This window comes from Nycticebus coucang, chromosome 10, assembly GCF_027406575.1.
Source record: "Nycticebus coucang isolate mNycCou1 chromosome 10, mNycCou1.pri, whole genome shotgun sequence".
Lineage (NCBI taxonomy): Eukaryota > Metazoa > Chordata > Mammalia > Primates > Lorisidae > Nycticebus > Nycticebus coucang.
Genome location: NC_069789.1, coordinates 129,848,180 through 129,867,987, shown reverse-complemented (window position 1 = coordinate 129,867,987; position 19,808 = coordinate 129,848,180). Strand labels below are relative to the sequence as shown.

The 19,808-nt window shown below is 43.3% G+C and overlaps 1 protein-coding gene across 4 annotated transcripts in view; it reads left to right on the top strand.

Annotated features, from left to right (window-relative positions):
* The window catches only part of DPY19L3 (dpy-19 like C-mannosyltransferase 3), an 87,407-nt gene that overhangs the window by 4,862 nt on the left and 62,737 nt on the right, over positions 1–19,808 (top strand). For all 4 annotated transcript variants that reach the window (XM_053604968.1, XM_053604969.1, XM_053604970.1 and 1 more), the window contains exon 3: positions 1,291–1,424. In XM_053604968.1, coding sequence (XP_053460943.1) covers positions 1,291–1,424 — 134 coding nt within the window. The remainder of the gene's footprint in view (positions 1–1,290; positions 1,425–19,808) is intronic.

Sequence of the window (19,808 nt, the reverse complement as noted above, 5' to 3'; positions counted from 1 at the left end):
CTCCGTTTGTGTTGCTGTAAAGGCATATGTGAGGCTGGATAATTTATAAAGAGAAGAGGTTTATTTGGCTCACCATTCTTCAGGCTGTACAAGAAGCATGGCGCTGACATCTGCATCCCATGGATGTCTTTAGCTGCCATCACTCATGGAGAAAGGGGACAGGGAGCTGGCGTGTGCAGAGACCACACAGCACGGGGAGGGGAGGGGAGTGCTAGGCTCTTGTCATAACCAGTTCTCCCAGAACTAGTACAGCAAAAACTCCCTCGCCACCAGAAGAAGAGCACCAAGCCAGCCCTTTCTTGAGTGAGCTGCTACCCTGATCCAGACACCTGTCATTAGTTCCCAGCTCCAACATTTAGGGTCAAGTTTCAACATACTTTGGAGGAGCCAGATGCCAAACCATGGCAGGGAACGTCCCTAGATGGAGAATTACTGGTAAACAGTATACTTATTTGGTGGATTTTTTAACACTATTGCCCAGTTGCCTTCCAGAGAGGGACCAATTTATTCTTCAACCCAGCAGTGTCTGAAGATATCTGTTTTTTATATCTTTACCAAAACTCAGAGTATGAGCATTTTTTAAGCTATGAAATTGGCCAGAATTTCTAAAAGTGGTTTTGATTTGCATCTCAGCACTAACGAACTTGAACGTCTTCTGTCTGTCAAGACTGGCCCGTTTTGCTTTTGTGTGTTGCCTGTTCACATCCTGTTTCCGACTGGGATGTTCATTTGCTTTTATTGTCCTGAAAGTCGTCTTCTTAGAATCATATTTAAGCTCTCTCACATGAGCTAGAAAGATTTTTCCTAGTTTCTGTGTCCTTTAACATAAGCTATAATGGTTTATTTTTCCCTGTGGGTTTTTAAACATTTTAAATAATCAAGTTTTTCGGTAGCTTTTAATGACTAAACCACAAGTTATAAGTATATCGTCTAAAAGATTGATTACATCCTAGCCATGTAACCCATTTATTTTCTCTATTTGACAAACTTCATAGTTAAATGGTGGTTAGAACTATGCTAGACACAGGCCTTAGGTATTAAAGAATGAGTAAGACCCTCTTACTGTCTTCAAGAAGCTCACGTGCTAGTTGGCTAAATGGTCAAGTCAGCAGTTTCAGTGAGGGAAAAACACAATGAAAGCAGGACAGCCGCAGGCCTGCGGAACCTCAGCAACACGCAGCCGTTGGAGACAGGGAAGCTAGAACCCAGTTTACTTGACAGCCTGAAGTGGAAGCATCAAATTCGAAATTTTTCACTGACCCAGTTATTTATGTTTCATTTTTCTAAAAGGTTGTGCCAATAGAAGATTGTGGAAGATTCTGTCATTTACAGCTGGCGGAACCGTCGCCCTTTGCATGGGCCTTCTTACATCTGTCTACCTTGCCACTTTACATGAAAATGACTTATGGTTTTCTAATATTAAGGTATGAGGATTCTGTGACCACTGAGTGGTTTTCTCTTTGATGTCTCTGTTCGCCACATTAATGAGTGACCACCATACATGATTTTGCCAAAAGAAAATTTAAGCTTTTAAAAGGTTTGACTATAAAGTAAAAAGGCTTGTTATTTTAAAGTAATATATCAGAATCTTCATAATCAAGTAAGTTTTCTCTTTTTCATTAACTTCAGTTATGTGACAATTACTCTAAATGGCTATTTTTCAAAACGTGTTGTGAAAGGGCGGCGCCTGTGGCTCAGCGAGTAGGGCGCCAGCCCCATATGCCGAGGGTGGCGGGTTCAAACCCAGCCCCGGCCAAACTGCAACCAAAAAATAGCCGGGTGTTGTGGCGGGCGCCTGTAGTCCCAGCTGCTCGGGAGGCTGAGGCAAGAGAATCGCGTAAGCCCAAGAGTTAGAGGTTGCTGTGAGCGGTGTGACGCCACGGCACTCTACCCGAGGGCGGTACAGTGAGACTCTGTCTCTACAAAAAAAAAAAAAAAAAAGTGTTGTGAAAATAATGCATTAGGTCGTGAGTAACATTTTTCCTGACGCAATAAAATAGAAGGGGATACTGTCAAAGGTAGTAAGGTTAAGAAATGTTTTGTGAAACTTTTATAATAACTATATACATAGTTTTATAACTATATAAAACTATATACATAGTTTTATAACTATATAAAACTATATATGGATGTGTGTATATATATACACACATGAATGGATCAGAGTATAAAATGATTTTGTTTGTTTTTTTCTGTTGGTGGCAGTAGAGAAAAGAAAAATTAAAATAATTTTATGCTATAAACCATGGAATTTTAATCTGGCTCCTTAGAGAGGCCTCAGCATGTTCATGCCTTTCTGATACTATATGCAAAGGATGTTTGGGTACAGAAGCTGCAGTTTCTGTGTGGAAAAGAGTCATAATTTTCATCAGATTTTCAAGAGGATTTCTGACTCTTTAAGCACTACTTTCTCTCTGTCAGACACACATTTCTGGAACTCTTCTTGACGTTGTTTTCAGAACAGTGTTTTTGACCCAAATAACCTTGTTTTGATCAAGTTTGTCAGGGTCTTTGACCTTATTTACTAGCCATTGCCTCATGACTAGTTGCTTGCAAAGGTAAACACCTTTAAAGCCAAAGATTTATCAGCTAGGAGAAGATTCAAAGACTATTCAAAGATCCTGTGCAGGATCAAAGACGTTTGCCAAAGGAAGTTTTCTAAGACATTTTGAGCTTTGGTCCTGTGATTGGAATGAGTCTGCAAAGGAGATTACTTTGGATGACAGATGGAATTCATACAAATAACATCTGAAGTCCCAGCTACTCAGGCAGCTGAGGTGGGACTATCATTCCATCCCCGAAGTGTGGGGCTGCAGTGAGCTGTGACGATGCCACTGTGCTCACTGCACTCTCTAACCAGGCAACAGAGTGAAACCTTATCTCTGATAAATAAATAAACACACACATACACAGTGGGGAACATGGAAGACGTAAGAAAGACTTCTGAGTTTGCTGGCAGATTTTCCAGTATAATGCGTTCAGTAAATACATAGTGAGCACCTGCAGTATGCCCGCAGGCGCTGTGCTCAGGGGCAGCAATATCCCTGAGTAGGACAAGGCCCTGCCCCAAGGAGCTTACAGCCTTGAGAAGACTGCAGGCAAGTACCAGACAATCTAGGGCGTCCCGAGTCAGCGCTGTGATGGGGCAAGACGGAGGGTGTGGTGGGAGTGCACAAGAGGGTAGCCTAGCCAATTTTGGAAGATAGGCAAGGTTTTCTAGGGTTAGCAGTGGTTGGGGAGAGTCAAAGGATGGGTAAGAGGTAACCAGGAAGACTGGGCCTGGAAGATGTGTGTCCTAGGGCGGGGAAAGGCACAAGAAGTTGGAGAGGCAAAAGAGCCTGGGGTGTTGGCAGGAGATGGGCAGGGCCCGAGAAGTCGGGGGAGAGGAGTGGGAGGAGGCATGGTGTGCAGAGACCATGTGATAAAGGGCCTCAGAGATAGACCTCTCTTGGAATATGGTAGTGAGCCCCGTTTCTAGTGAGCCAGGGCTGTCATCCTATTAGTGTTTCAGAAGGATGGCTCAGGCTGTGGTGTGGAGAATGGATTTGAGGAGGGCAGACTAAAGTCCACAGAATCTACTGAGATAATCCAGCAGAGAAACTGCTGAGAGTGGATTCAGTAACATCTGAGCATCCAATTCAGATATCCAATAAATAAAGAACTTTTCTGTGCCAAACACTGTTCTCGGCTATGGGAATACAGCATTAACGATGACGTGGAGCTTAATTCTAACAAGAAAATGTCAGAAACAAAGTGAAAATAAGTACTGTGGTGAAAATCCATCAGGATGATGAGACAGTCACCAGAAGGCTATCTGGAACTGGACAGGTGAGCAGGGCATTCTGAGGACAAGATGTGGAACAGAGCCCCGATGACAAGAGGAGCTGGCTGAGCCCTGGGAGAACGTTCTGAGCAGAGGAAGCGGCAAGTGGAAAGACTAAGACAGAGATGAGGTTGGAGAGAGGCACGTGCGGCCAGCATGTGAGTGATGGCCAGCGTGGTCTGAGAAAGGGGAAGGCGGTGACACAGGGCTCTGTGGGCTGCACCAGAGTGGGAGGGACGGGAACACAGTTGGCTTCTTAGGACGTGGACTTGCATGAGTTCACTGGCCCATCATGTGGAAGGCCATGGGGTGGCGGGGGGGCGTCTGTGGCGACCTTCTTTGTCCTGTTCAGCAGCTGGATGGATGGACATGCCATTTCCTGTGACAATAAACATGTTGCTGGGCTGCTGGAGGGTTCAGTGACTTCCCACACCAGCTACGCAGAGTGAGGCCAGATTTCCTGGGTTGACGGCACAGTCCTCTCCAAGAATGCCCTCAGTTCACATACCAGTTGCAAGTTTATGGGTTCCCCAGGCAACCCTCACTTCTGACCAGCTGGCTACGAATTCTGAGGTTCCTACTACACATTCAGGTTCCGTAATTCAGTAGGACAATCCATAAAACTCAGAAAAGTGCTCTGCAAATGATTCCAGTTTTATTATAGCAGAGGGCTGACACATTGGACAAAGTATAAGATAGTCCCCCCCAGATCAGGAATTTTCATGGCCCTTTCCCTGTGCAGTCAGGGCCAATATCCTCCTGGCACTTCGTTATGGCAGCCTGTGGGCTGTTGCCAACTAAGAAAGCTCACTTGAGCTCCAGTGCCCAGTTTTCACTGGGGTTTCACTATGTAGGCATGGGTTGAATTATTGGCCCGAGGTTAAACTTAGTCTCCAGCCCCCTCTGCTCCCCGTAGGTGGGGCTGACATCACACAGCTCTAAGTCCCAACCCTCTGGGCACGGGTTGGTGTCCTGGATGCCCAGCTATGATCCCAAGTCATCTCTGGCTCACCCTGTCACCTGTTAGCACACACAGTCAGATGTGGCTCAGGAGCCCCTTGTGAATAATGAAGATCCTCTTACCACTTAGACATTCCAGGGAGCTAGAGGCCACCTTCCAGGAACTGGGGACAAAGAGCAGCCAAGTGCTTTATTCCTAGATCTTAGAGGTTACCTCACAGGAAGTAGACAGAGGCCAGCCAAATTCTTTATTATCCTGGAGGCAAGGCAAGAAATTTTGAGTTCAGTTTTGGCTGCATTGCAAAGCACTTTCAAAGCATCCCAAGTGGAGACAGGGAATAAAGGGAGCTGGACTTACGGACCTGAAGGCCCGAGTTAGTTCCATCTGTGATGGGAGTGGACGTTCTCATGTCGCCATCCCAAAGATGTGTGGATGAGATTGTTTTAGGAGCGTGTAGAACGAGAGAAAGAGAGAGAGACCAGTTTCTGTCTGTGCGGGAGATGCCATCTGGGAAGCTGTGAAACAGGCACGTCCTCTAACAGATCTCTCCCCACCCACCACCGCGCCGGCCTCCTGAAACTCACAGTTAGGACGAGAGTTGTATTGTATTTTTTTCTTTATTCCAGCAATAGCTCATAGCGTATACTTTTTTTTATTTTCTGTATCACAGGAGGAATCCTCCAGTGTTGTAACTGTTTCTCAAACCTGGTAATGCCTCTGCCTAGGCCTTTGGTTTACTTTTTAGTTTACACTTTCCACATCAGTGTGGTCCAGTAGAACTCTCTGTCATGAAGGAAGTGACCTCTATCGGCACCATCCACTACAAATGTGGATGGTGCACCTCAGATGCTAAATTTTAAATTCTATTTAATTTTTATTAATCTGAACTTTAAAATGTATATACATTTTCTGTCAATAAACAAAAATTATAACCATTAGGCTGGGCGCGGTGGCTCATACCTGTAATCCCAGTACTCTGGGAGGCTGAAGTGGGTGAATTGCTTGAGCTCAGGAGGTGGAGGGGAGCCTGAGCAAGGGTGAGACCCTGTCTCTAAAAGTAGCTGAGGGTTGTGGTGGGTTCCTGTAGTCCCAGCTACTCAGGAGGCTGAGGCAAGAGGATCACTGGAGCCTAGGAGTTTGAGGTGGCTGTGAGCTACAGTTCCACAGCACTGTACCAAGGGCAACTGAGTAAGACTGTCTCAAAAAAAAAAAAAAAAAAAGACCAAGCCAAAGGAAAAACTTTTTTGCAGTTTATACACCTTCCTAATTTTGTTGTTGTTGTTGGTTTGAATGGGAATTTATTTTCCCTTTTTTTGTCCTAATTTCAGATTCATATGAGGGTACAAATGATTACGTTACTGTGTTTGTGTTTGTTAAGGTTCCTGTTGTACTTGTGTGCTGCACCCAGGAGGTGTGCCATGTACCCTTACATTGTGCCTTAGATGGGAGCACACCAATCCCCCTCCATCTTCCACTCTCTCCCCCCCCCCGCCTTCATAAATTTACTGCTAAAATTTACCATTTTTATGTTAGAGGATTATTTAAGAAGGATGATCTACTTACCTTTTGTACTTACAGATTATACTTTATTCTCATCAAAATTATTATGCTATTGAAAATACTTTGAATTAATTTTTTTTTTTTTTTGAGACAGAGTCTCACTGTGTTGCCCTCAGTAGAGTGCTGTGGCATCACAGCTCACAGCATCCTCCAACTGTTGGGCTTAAGTGATTCTCTTGCCTCAGCCTCCAAGTAGCTGGGACTACAGGAGCCCACTACAACACTCGACTATATTTTTGTTGTAGTTGTCATCATTTGGCAGGCCCAGGCCAGGTTTGAAGTCTCCAGCCCCAGTGTATATGGCTGCTCAGCTATAAGTGCCAAGCCTGAATCAATTTTTAATGCTTTGAATTAGCTGTAATTATTTACAAAGTAGAAATACTGCTTATGAAGGACACAAGTCATACATGGAGTTTTTGCAATGAGAATGTTTTAAATGTTCGTTGTAGTGTTAGTATATGCAACAGCCTGGAAGGTAAAGGAAAGGATATTATTTTAAAATGATCTCAGAAAATCTGTGTATAGTATCCTTCTTCAGCTTGTTTTTTAAATTAAAAAGTTCTATTCCCATTGTCTTAACCGTTGCGTTATATTTCCCTTGCTAGGAAATTGAAAGTATTAGAGATGTTTTAAAATATTCTTTCTTTACTGCCTTCTGTATGATTGGAACTAATTTGGGTGCATTTTATACATAGTCTATTTAATCTGGCTGTCTCCTGAGCCCAGTTTCAACTGTCCTTTAAATGCAACCTGCTTTTTTTGTTGTTGTTGTTGCTCTTTATTATAAACAAAAACTAAAAGGGCAAAGCTGGTGTTCCCACTTGCCATGCTGCCCTCCTGGGGCCTGGCCTGATCAGCACTGAGTGACTTCTGTCTGTCTGGAGGACAGTCAGCCTCTGGGGCGAGGGGCTGGAGCAGGCAGAGAGGGAGGCACCAGGCTGCCGGGATCCGATTGCAACTAGAAGGGAAGGATGCAACTTTTGGATCTTACCTTCAGGGATAGGATATAGTTAGTGCTGGAAAAGGGAGAGCCCATCGATGCATGTAGTGGGTACTATAGTAAAAATCTATATGGTCTTCATTCTTTTTATTTTTGAACATGTATTGCACTGTTTTATTATCCAAACTATACTGTGACTGTAATTTTTTTCTTATTTCAGATTGATATGAGGGTTCAAATGCTTAGGTTACATTGTTTGCATTTCTAAGGTAAAGTTCAAGTTGTAGTTGAGCCCTTCACCCAGGGGCGTGCTGAACACCTTCACATTGTGCACATTAGGTGAGATCCCACCAGTCCCCCTCCCTCCCCTCCTCTTCCTCTCCCCTCCCCCTTGCTGGATTATACTTGTGTTTTTCTTTCCCGTGGGTGTGTAGTTGTTTATGTATTGTTTTCATATTAGTATTGAGTACATTGGATACTTGCTTTTCTATTCTTGTGATACTTTACTAAGAAGAATGTGTTTCAGCTCCATCCAAGTAAACACAAAAGATGTAGTCTCCATCTTTTCTTATGGCTGAATAGTATTCCATGGTATACACATACCACAGTTTGCAATAACAAAACTTTTTTTTCTTTTTCGAGACAGTCTCACTATGTCACCCTCAGTAGAGTACAGTAGCTTCTTAAATCACAGCAACCTCAAACTCTGGGGCTTAAGCAATTCTCTTGCCTCAGCCTCCCTAGTAGGTGGGAATATAGGCACCCACCACAATGCCCAACTATTTTTTTGTCGTAATTGTCATTGTTTGGCAGGCCTGGGTTGGGTTCAAACCTGCCATCTTCAGTGTATGTGGCTGGCACCCTAGCCACTGAGCTAAAGGCACCAAGCCTATATTTTACTTATTTATAACCCTAACATCATTTTTAGAACCTGCTTTATCTGATGTTATATCATATGCTTTTTCCATATATATTTTTTTCTTTTTTTGAGACGAGCCTCACTTTGTTGCCCTGGCACAGTGCTGTGGCATCACAGCTCACAGCAACCTCAAACTCTTGAGTTCAAGTGATCTCCTGCCTCAGCCTCCCAAGTAGCTGAGACTGCAGGCACCCACCACTACACCTGGCTAGTTTTTCTTTTTTTAGTAGTGTCAGGGTCTCGCTTTCACTCAGGCTGGTCTGGAATGCCTGAACTCAGGTGATCCACCCACCTCAGCCTCGCAGAGTGCTGGGATTACAGCCATGAGACACCATGCTTGGCCCTTTCTTCCATATTTTCACAAATATGTTGTAAAGTAACTTCTATCGTTATCATGTAAAGAAGAATGGTTATGTAATTTAATATTTTTGAAGTTTTTATACTCTAAATTATTTTATAATTTCCATGTTCCAAATTTTAGGTAGCTTGTTTCTAAAAGTAGTCAAGTTCCTGAAATTGTTTACTTAACTTCTCATTTTAAAGCAGCACTTTAATGAAGTCAGTTCCTCCTTTTCTTGGAATTACATCAGAGCAATTAAAGAAAGTAAGAAATAGAGTCCAGCCTTGGTGAAGCTGAGGGGTCTATAATCTGGAGGGCTGCTAATACAGTGAAACTCAAAGAAGTGTAGAAAGATGCTGAGAGAGGATTCTCAGAAGTGTGGGTTTCAGGGGAAGCTCCCAAAGCCTAGTTCTGTGTTCCTGGGGAACCCTGAGGCATGAAGCCAGCAGTCCCCTGATGAAGACCATGGACCTGGGTCTGAGAAGTAACGGCAGGAGGACGGGGTAATCCCAGAGACAGCCTGTGTCTGTGGGAAGTGCAGCGTGAGAGGACAGGAGGAAGGGAGGCCACTTGCATGTGAACGGTCTTGAAACGGCCCATCTCTGTGAACTACAGTGAGGAAAAGACTGAAAATGCACTCTTATACCTCATATGATGAAAATCCTTGCTGGCCTGAGTTATGTCCCCGGCCTCCCCCACATGAACTTGTGCAAATAGTTATTACGGTAAGAACTTACCACGGTCAGAGATAAACAGGAAGGAACCACCACAAGATCTGCACAGTACTGCAGGAGAAAAGGGAAGAGAGAAAACGAGAACAAATGGTCGAGGAGGAATAGTTACCAGACAGATTCTACAGCAGGGATGTGAAGATTGTAACCATTAAAAAAAATAAACAGGTCATTTGCCACTGTGGAAGGTGAATTCCAAGCAGACATGTAAGAATGTATATACTTTTTTCAGGGGCTGTCCAAAGATAACAAAAGGAAATTAAACATGAACTGGAAGAACTTAGGCAAGAAATAGAATTAAAAGTTATAACAATAATAGAAATTATGAGCATGTTGGATGCATCATACAGGAATCTTCAACTATGTAGAGAAATGTTGGACAGGAGTGATAAAAGTAAGTGAAATTAGAAAAGTTAAAGTATTAGAAGAAGATGACAGCGGAAAAAGAAAAAGAGCAGCAAATGTGCATAATTTATGTCCCCAGAGAAGAGAACCGAAACAATGACAGGAAAAAATAGGAATGTTTAAAGATATAATTGAAGAATGAAAAAATGCTCATCGTCCCTAATTATTAAAGAAATGCAAATCAAAACCACCCTGAGACACCATCTAACCCCAGGGAGAATGGCCCACATCACAAAATCTCAAAACTGCAGATGCTGGCGTGGATCTGGAGAGAAGGGAACACTTTTACACTCTGGTGGGACTGCAAACTAGTACAACCATTTCGGAAGGAAGTATGGAGAATCCTCAAAGAACTCAAGGTAGACCTCCCATTTGATCCTAAAATCCCATTTCTGGGCATCTACCCAGAAAGGAAAAAAATCCTTTTATCATAAGGACACTTGTACTAGACTGTTTATCGCAGCTCAATTTACAATCGCCGGAATGTGGAAACAGCCTAAATGCCCCCCAATCCAGGAAAGGATTAACAAGCTGTGGTATATGTATACCATTACTATTCAGCCATTTAAAAAAAAACAGAAACTTTACAGCCTTTGTATTAACCTGGATGGAAGTAGAACACATTATTCTTAGCAAAGTTTCACAAGAATGGAGAAGCAAGAATCAATTTTATATGAGGACAATTAATGACAATGACACGGTAGGGTTTGGGGGAAGAAGAAAGCAGAGAAAGAGGGTGAGGGAAAGGAAGAGCAGAGAGAGGGGAGGGAGGGTGGAGTCTCGGTGTGTGACACACCTTTTGGGGGCAAGGCACAGTTGTAAGAGGGACTTTACCTAACAGATGCAATCAGGGTAACCTGGTTTCTTGTACCCTCAATGAATCCCCCAACAATTAAAAAAAATAAATTCACAGAGTTGATTGACTTACTGTAATTAAAAAAAGATATAATTGAAGAAAATTTTCTAAAAATGAAAGAAAATTTCCATCTGCAAATTGAAAGTACAAAGTGGGTCCCAAGAAAAATTGAGCTGGAAAAATCATTAGCAGGATATAGTTCTGGACCTAAATATAAAGAAACGTTTGAACATTTCAGACAAAATGATCAAGTTGCCTATATAGGGAGACAGAGGTCAATGTAGCTTTCAAGTTTTCTGTAGTAGCATTTAACAAAGACTGAATGATGCCTGCAAAATACTCATGTAAAAGAAAGTGATTTATACATTTATAGCTTTAAGTACTATATTATGAAACAAGAATGAATAAATCAATGAATTACTTAGCTTATGAAATTGGAAAGTAAACAAAATCTAACCCAAATAAAGGTTAAGGGAGAAATTAACAAAGTTGAAAGTGGGGAAATAACTGATGAATGGAAATGGTAGGTAAAAGCTAGAGCTGTTGCTTCACCTTGTACATAAAAAGACAGGCAAAAGTAGAAAGTTCAAATACCCCAAATAAGAAATAAGCAGAAATAGTTGCAAAGATCATGAAGTGTGATAACAGGAGTAACTACAAAGACTATGATACAGGAGAGAATCACACAAGACTGTTTTGTTTGATTCTGTACAAATTAGAGGTCTTAAATAAAATGTATGATTTTCTAAAAGAACAGAAAAGATCAAAACTGCCTTTAGTATCTGAAGATGTGATAGGGAAAATATGTGATAGGGAAGAATCACCTGTCCCCCACCCCTGTGATTACTAGGCCCCATTAACGTGTGTGTGTGTGCGCGCGCGCACCCTGTCTTCCAGACTGGAGTGTTCATAGCTCACTGCCCTCCAGCTCCCAAGCTCATGGGTTCCTCCTGATTCCCGAGCAGTTAGGACTGTAGGTGCACATCAGTCCACCTGGCTAATTTTTTTAAGTGTTTGTAGAGACAGGGTCTCGCTGTGATGTCAGGCTAGTCTTAATCCTGGCGTCAAGCAGTCCTCCTACCTCAGCCTCCTAAAGTGCTGGGATTACAGCATGAGCCACTGTGTCCGATCCCCAGTGACGTTATGGAGGAATTTTATCAAACTGTTAATCAAAATACTCCAGTTCTATTTAAGCCATTCTGGAACACACAAGAAGAAAAAACCCTCCAAAATAATTTTATGAAGCAGGCACAATGGTGCTACAAAAGCCAGAGTTCTCCCTGTTCGCAGCAGTTCCCTTGACTACAGTAGCTGGGAACGCTAGATTAGCAGATGCTGACCCATCACTCCTACAGGAAATATGCGCATATGTACAGACATTCCACACGTGGATTAAAATCTTAGGTCCTAACAATTCATCCTGGTAGATTCTGGTCTTTATGTTTTACAAAAGAGGAAGTGAGGTGCAGAATGTTGGTGACTTGCCTGAGCTTGCCCCACAAATGATGCCAGAGTTGGAATTCAAATCCCCTGGAGCTGGAGCTGCTGGTGCCCTGCTACAGTGACTCCTCCTGCCTGCCGTCCTCTGGTCCTCTCTGTAGGAGAGCTAAACAAGCAGCCGCCCACAGCTGGGAACCACACCGTGAGCAACTTGAGTACTTCACTGCTGTGCAAAAGTGCTGCAAGTTTGATTTTTGTCATCATAAATAAATTTTAGTAGGCAAGATTGCAAATAAATCTCAATAATGAGAATAAATGGTATGTAATCCAAATAATATTAAAAGACGAAGCTCTAGCGCAGGCGTCCTCAAACTTTTTAAACAGGGGGCCAGTTCACTGTCCCTCAGACCGTTGGAGGGCCAGACTATAGTTAAAAAAAAAAACTGAACAAATTCCTATGCACACTGCACATATCTTATTTTGAAGTAAAAATACAAGACGGGAACAAATACAGTCACACCGCCACATGTGGCCCGTGGGCCGCAGTTTGAGGACCCCTGTCGTCTAGAGAATGATTTTCAACTGGTGTGCCATGGTGAGAGGATCTTAGGTGTGCTGGAAAAAATTTTAAAGATCATTAATTAGATTATTTTCAGAAGAAGTTCAAAGCACAGTAAATATACTATTTTTTAACTTTTTTATTTGATCAGTATAATTTGTGTGCTGCAGAAATTTAACTATAGATTCAAGTATGCTGTGAGGTAAAAAATAAAAAAGGGGGGGTGAAAAACACTGCTTTAGAGAATAATCCCACTTACATATATGGAAGCAAAAATCCTGGTATTAAGAAAGAGAATCCAAGGCTGGGCGCTGTGGCTTACACCTGTAATCCCAGCACTCTGGGAGGCCAAAGTGCATGGATTGCTTGAGTTCACAAGTTAGACACCAGCCTGAGAAAGAGTGAGAACCTATTTCTACAAAAAAAACAGAAAATCTAGCTGGGCATCCTGGTGGGTACCTGGAGTCCCAGCTGTGTGGGAGGCCGAGGCAAAAGGATCATGAGTCCAAGAGTTAGAGGTTGCTGTGAGCTGTGATGACAGTATGGTGCTCTGCCAGGATGACAGAGCGAGACTGTCTCAGAAACAAAAAGAAGAATCCAGTAGCACATTAAAAGTATGACACACCGTGAACAAGTCATTTGAATGCCAGGGATGCAAAGAAATTTGGGGGAAATTTGTTTAAATACTCATTCACCATATCAGTACTGCAAAAGATGCAAAATACATATTTGGAAAAATTCAACATCACTTCCTTACTTATGTAGGTCATCCAAAAGTTTGAGACTGTGTTATGGTCCATTATTTTACTTCTAAAAAATACAGTCAACAGCATCTTCTCTGGTTCACCTGTGCAAGTTTCACCTTGCTCAACTAACCAGTGTTGCTGGGAGGGCTTCATTTGTTTACATCTGTGCTGATTTTATGTTGCTTGATTTTTGCATTATTAAAACTTTTGTAATGACCCACACGTAACTTGAAATACAAATAGTCCAGGTGAGCCCTCTCCATCAATAAAGGACGAAAACCACACTGTCATCTCAAATGACACAGGAAAAGCATTTGACAAAATTCAACACCCCTTCGTGAGGATGTGTAAAAAGTAAAAACAACCAAGAAGGGAACGTTAGCTGCCTACAGGGCATGTGCCAAACCCATTAGTCCGTAATGCTGAAAGACTGGGAGCTTCCTCTCCAGGATCAGGAGCAACACCAGGGTAGCCTCTCTACTGGACTCAGCATCTGCCTAGAGGGTCTAGTCAAGGAGCTTAGATAAAGTAAGACATTCAAAATAGGAAGAGATAAAATGGTCTCTATTTGTAGATGACGTTGTCTTGCATATAAGATTTACTGAACTATCAGAACCAATTCAAGATTGCAAGATACAAGATAAATGCACAAAAATTATATTTCTATATAGTAACAATGAGCAAACAAAAAAAAATGAGAGAATTCTATTTACAATAATGACAAAAAGAATAAAATGCTTAAGAATAAATTTAGCAAAAGAGGAAAAAAACCTGTACCACATTCTCAAAGGAGAAGACATTGTTGTTAAAGGCAGAGCCCCTCACACTGAGAATCCCAGGTGGACTTTTCACAGAAAGTGACAAGGTTCTCCTAAAATTTAGTGGAAACTTGGGACTCAGGAAAGCTAAAACAATTCTGAAAAAGAAACAAGTTGGAAGACTCAAAATTCCTAAGTCCAGAATTTGTTGCCCAAGTACAACAAAGACTGTGATGTTGGCATAAAGGTAGACATACAGACCAGTGGGATAGAAATGGCCTCTTAGGGTTAATTGATTTTCAGCAGACAAATGGAGAAAGAATAGTCTTTTCAGAAGTGGTCTGAGAACAAACAGACATTCACACGCAGAAGAGGGACAGTAGACTAACCCTTCCTCACACCATACCCCAGCTTCACTCATGATGGATCGGAGACCTGACTAGCGAAAGCCATAAAGCTTTTAAAAGAAAACAGATGACTAAATCTTCATGGCCTTGGCACAGGCCAAGTCTTCTTGGATACAGTACTGAAAGTATAGTGATTAAAGAAAAAAATAGATAATTGGGTCTTAATCAAAATTAGAAATTTTTATGTTTCAAAGTACACCATCAAGAAGGTGAAAAGAGAGTTAAAATGAGAGACTTTTTTTTTTTTTTTTTTTTTTTTTTTTTAATTTGGCCGGGGCTGGGTTTGAACCCGCCACCTCCGGCATATGGGACCGGCGCCCTACCCGCTGAGCCACAGGCGCCGCCCATGAGAGACTTTTATTAATACAATTCATATATCTGATAAGGCACTTAAACCTAGAATGTATAAAGAACTATTACAGGGCGGCGCCTGTGGCTCAGCGGGTATGGGCGCCGGTCCCATATGCCGGAGGTGGCGGGTTCAAACCCAGCCCCGGCCAAATTAAAAAAAAAAAAAAAAAAAAAGAACTATTACAACTCAGTAAAAAAAACAGATTTTAAAACAGGCAATGGACTTGAATATACACATCTCCAAAGTCAAAATACAGATGGCCAATAACTAAAGAAAAGACACTCACTATCATCAGCTATCAGGGAAACACAAATTCAAATCAGAATGAGATACCACTTCATGCCCACTGGTAGGGCTGGCTATAATTTTTAAAAAATAGATAATAAACACCAGCAAAGACATGGAGAAACCGGAATCCTACACTACTGGCAGGGATTTAAAATGGTACAACTGCACTGGAAAACAGTCTAGCAGTTCCTAAGTTAAGCACAGAGTCACTATATCATCTTAGCTTCTATTCCTAAGTATATACCCAAGAGTCTCAACTCTGTTGCCCTGGGTTGAGTGCCGTGGCATCATAGCTCACAACAACTTCATGGACTCAAGCTATTTTTCTGCCTACGTCTCCCAAGTAGCTAGAACTACTCAGGCTGGTCTCAAACTCCTGAGCTCAACAATCCACCTGCCTCAGCTTCCCAGAGTGCTGGGATCACAGGCATTGACCACTGCGCCCAGCCTAGTCAATAGGTATTTTTGAATGAATGAGGAAATAGATTGGAGAAAAAAGAAACCCAGTGAACAGCACAGAATCCAGGGAGGACAGCTCATTTAATAGTTGAAGCAAAAAGCTGCTCATTTCTTCATTTGATGCTGGTGCATCCTGGGAGACACTGTGGGTTTGGTCCAGGTGACCCCAGTAAAACATGTACAAATTTGTTGGTTTCCCAGGGCAGGTGAAGTTAATGTTTACACCATACTGTGGTCTGTTAAGTGTGTAATGATAGCCTATGTCTTAAAAAAAAAAAAAAATGTACATACCTTAATTTTAAAATACTTTAGCAAAAATAAGCCATAATAATAGGTGTCAAAAAATAACATTGTTAAAAACACTACTGAGTATCTGAGCCTTCTGCAAGTCATAGTCTTGCTTGTGGAGGTGTTAACCTTGATGTTGCTGGCCGCCAAATGACCAAGGTAGTGGCTGCTGAAGATTGGGGCGGCTGTGGCCATTCCTTAAAATAAGACACAGAGAAGTTTGTTGGGGCACCATTCTGCTCAGGCCCCAGGGGAGGGCGTCCAGCTCTCAGTCATGGTGTAGGAGAGGGTCTCCTCTGCCGGCTCCCTTGCTGGCCTGGCTGGAGCAGAGCACAGGCGGTTCATGGAAGCTCTTCTTTCATGGAAGTTTCCCTGCACCACAAATTGGGCATTTCACTCACGGTTTCTTCCAGGTCAAGAACTAGATTCTCACACCTCCTTGTTGGCCCAGCATAGAAATGTTCTGTGATGAGGAAAGGTCATTCCCATTTGGTTGTTAGCCCTGAGTCACTCTTTTTTATTTTTTTGAAGTTTTTCTCCATGTGCTAACATTTTCCACTGTTACTCTTATTTATTTTTATGTGACATTGCAGACGTCACTTGTTCCCATTGAGTACTCCCTAGAATGAACAGGGAGTCGCTAGAACGAACAGGGTAAGCACACAGAGGAACCTACAGCTGTGCTGAGACTGTGATGTCAGGCGGGCCCAGCGGGGGCCCATCACTTCAGCAATAGTCTAACCTCCTCACAAACCCTGCTGGGCAGCTCTCCTGTGTCACAGCTTTCATCAGCTCTGGGGCAAGAATCGTTCCATTCTAACAGGTGGACATGAATTTAACCTGACAATAAACCACCTGTGTGCCATCAGCACGTTAGCTAAGGGCATGATTCCCAGCACGGAACTTCACAGCAGCTGTCTGATCATGAGCTAGTGTTTCTTGGTTAGATGATTTGTTAACCTCATTCTGAAACAGATTATATCCATAAAGTTAATATTTCAGAGGCTTCCCCATGACGAACATCAGGCTAATTATTGCCAGGTTCGGGCAATTTTTATAAGCAGAAGTTATCATATTTACATGTGATTTTCTTTTAAAGCAAGGTGAGGAAGATTGTATTTAGGACCATGGTGATGGTGCAGGGACCCCCAGCAGAGTCTGGCAGCAGGAGAGAGACCGAGCTCATCTCCTGACACAGCCCATGGTGATGGTGCAGGGACCACCCCAGCAGAGTCTGGCAGCAGGAGGGAGACCGAGCTCATCTCCTGACACGGCCCATGGTGATGGTACAGCGACCACCCCAGCAGAGTGTGGCAGCAGGAGGGAGACCGAGCTCATCTCCTGACACGGCCCATGGTGATGGTACAGGGACCACCCCAGCAGAGTCTGACAGCAGGAGAGAGACCGAGCTCATCTCCTGACACGGCCCATGGTGATGGTACAGGGACCACCCCAGCAGAGTGTGGCAGCAGGAGGGAGACCGAGCTCATCTCCTGACACAGCCCATGGTGATGGTGCAGCGACCACCCCAGCAGAGTGTGGCAGCAGGAGGGAGACCGAGCTCATCTCCTGACACGGCCCATGGTGATGGTGCAGGGACCACCCCAGTAGAGTCTGACAGCAGGAGGGAGACCGAGCTCATCTCCTGACACGGCCCATGGTGATGGTGCAGCGACCACCCCAGCAGAGTGTGGCAGCAGGAGGGAGACCGAGCTCATCTCCTGACACGGCCCATGGTGATGGTGCAGCGACCACCCCAGCAGAGTGTGGCAGCAGGAGAGAGACCGAGCTCATCTCCTGACACGGCCCATGGTGATGGTACAGGGACCACCCCAGCAGAGTGTGGCAGCAGGAGGGAGACCGAGCTCATCTCCTGACACGGCCCGTGGTGATGGTACAGGGACCACCCCAGCAGAGTGTGGCAGCAGGAGGGAGACCGAGCTCATCTCCTGACACGGCCCGTGGTGATGGTACAGGGACCACCCCAGCAGTGTGTGGCAGCAGGAGGGATACCGAGCTCATCTCCTGACACGGCCCATGGTGATGGTGCAGGGACCACCCCAGTAGAGTGTGGCAGCAGGAGGGAGACCGAGCTCATCTCCTGATGCAGCTGGGTAAGTGGAAGTTAATGGCCAAGGAGCAGGGTGGGAGCCAGCCGATGGGGATGACCAAGGAGACATCCAGAGTGATGGGCCCTTGTGGTCAACATGCCTCACGGAATTCGTGCCGCAGGCAGCCCAGGGTAATCTGACATCACCTGGGGGATTTATTTACACAAGATTTTTAAACAGTAATTTGATGTTTCTTTTCCAGACTTAGTATAATTTGTCTAAATGGGCTTGTCAACCCTTTTTCCATGGCCAGCCACTTGTCTTAATGCCTTTGGGGGATGCAAATCATAAATTGTGAGCAGTCTTTTCTTTCTTGATACTTTTTTCACTTAGCACTTCTGTTAAATTATTGTATAAACTAATACTTAATGTGGCTTCAGCTATACAGTTCTTTAAAAATACAGTTCTTGAAGTTCTTCAGTTCTTTCCCCTTCCAGAAGCTCTGGTGCTTTTCTGTATTCCTTTCTAACTTCTAATAAAAGTCCTATCTTACCAGTGATCTGTGGTCCGTGGGTTCATTCTTTGAATCTCCGAGACCAAGGACCTACTGAAGAGTGAAATTCCGGTATCACTAACAAGTAGCAACAATACAGCAATCTGTAAAAGAGGAATTCTTCCTTGTCACCCATGTATTTACTTATCCATCCCTTCAACCACGGAGCATCTGCTGAGGGTTCCATCATGTCAGGCCCAGCCACTAAGGATGCGGAGATAACACAGAAGGGTTTCTGCCCTTGAAGAACTTAAGAGTTTAGCAGAGGGCGAGAGAGGTCACTCAATAAATAAGACAAACAAATTTTGATCAAGTCAAGAAAACACTGAAACAGTGCTATAAAATTTACCCCGAAGAAGTCAGGAAGATAACATGGTGCTGGGTTTCAGTTACCATAGGAAAATTCTGGGACAAGATAGAAAAACCATCCTCCAAACTGAGATAAAGTCCACAGACCAGCCACTGATCCTGTTAAGTCCAGCTTGGATTCTTTGCCAGCAGAAGGATGGCTTTACAGCGAACACACAAGCACTCTCCTGAAGGTGAACAGCAAAGGGGTTAAATGGATGGCTCCTGGCTCGCCTGCTGACCTCGCACGCCACACGTGGGCTGACCCTGAGTGTGCAGACTCTCCTTTGGAAGCTTGAGCTTAAGGCGTGACTCAAAAAATGTATCTCCCGTGCCTCTTTGTTCTCAGAAAGCTACTTGAGAATATACTCCACATAAAAGACATGACTCTAAGAAAGATGAGCTACAAGACATGGGGAACAGGGAACCCAACACAGGAAGAGGCGAAAAGGGTGATGGTAAAGGTGGTCCAGGGTGAAAGCCACGCACAAGCCAGAGAAAGCAAAAATCCAGAATGAACCAAGGAGGTCGCTCTAGGAGGGATTTCTTGAGGAAGATGAATGGAACTAATAGAATAACTGGCATTTTTGAACATAATGTGAAAAGCAGTTACAAAATCTCAATAATGGACACATGGTCTTCATGTAATCACAGTCAACATGCAAACCTTACATTGCCATGTCATTATGTTAGGGGGAGACAAAGGGGGAAGGTGTAATGCTGGGAAGCAGAGGAGGGAAGTTTCATGTTAAAAATAAAAAACATAATGACTAAAATTTTTAAAAATCAATTAAAAGCGGTATAATTATGCTATTTGGGGAAATGCCAATAAAGAACAAAAAACACTAGCTAAGGTTGAAACGATGTGCCCTGGGCCAGGAGGAGAAAGTAGGGGTATTTTTCCTTACAAGAAAAAAATCTTAGAGATTGTTTGAGTTTTTAAACTATATGCATGTGTAACTTTGATTAAAAAATAAAAACCAAAAATTTAAACACCCCCCCACCCCCAAAAAATACACTTCTT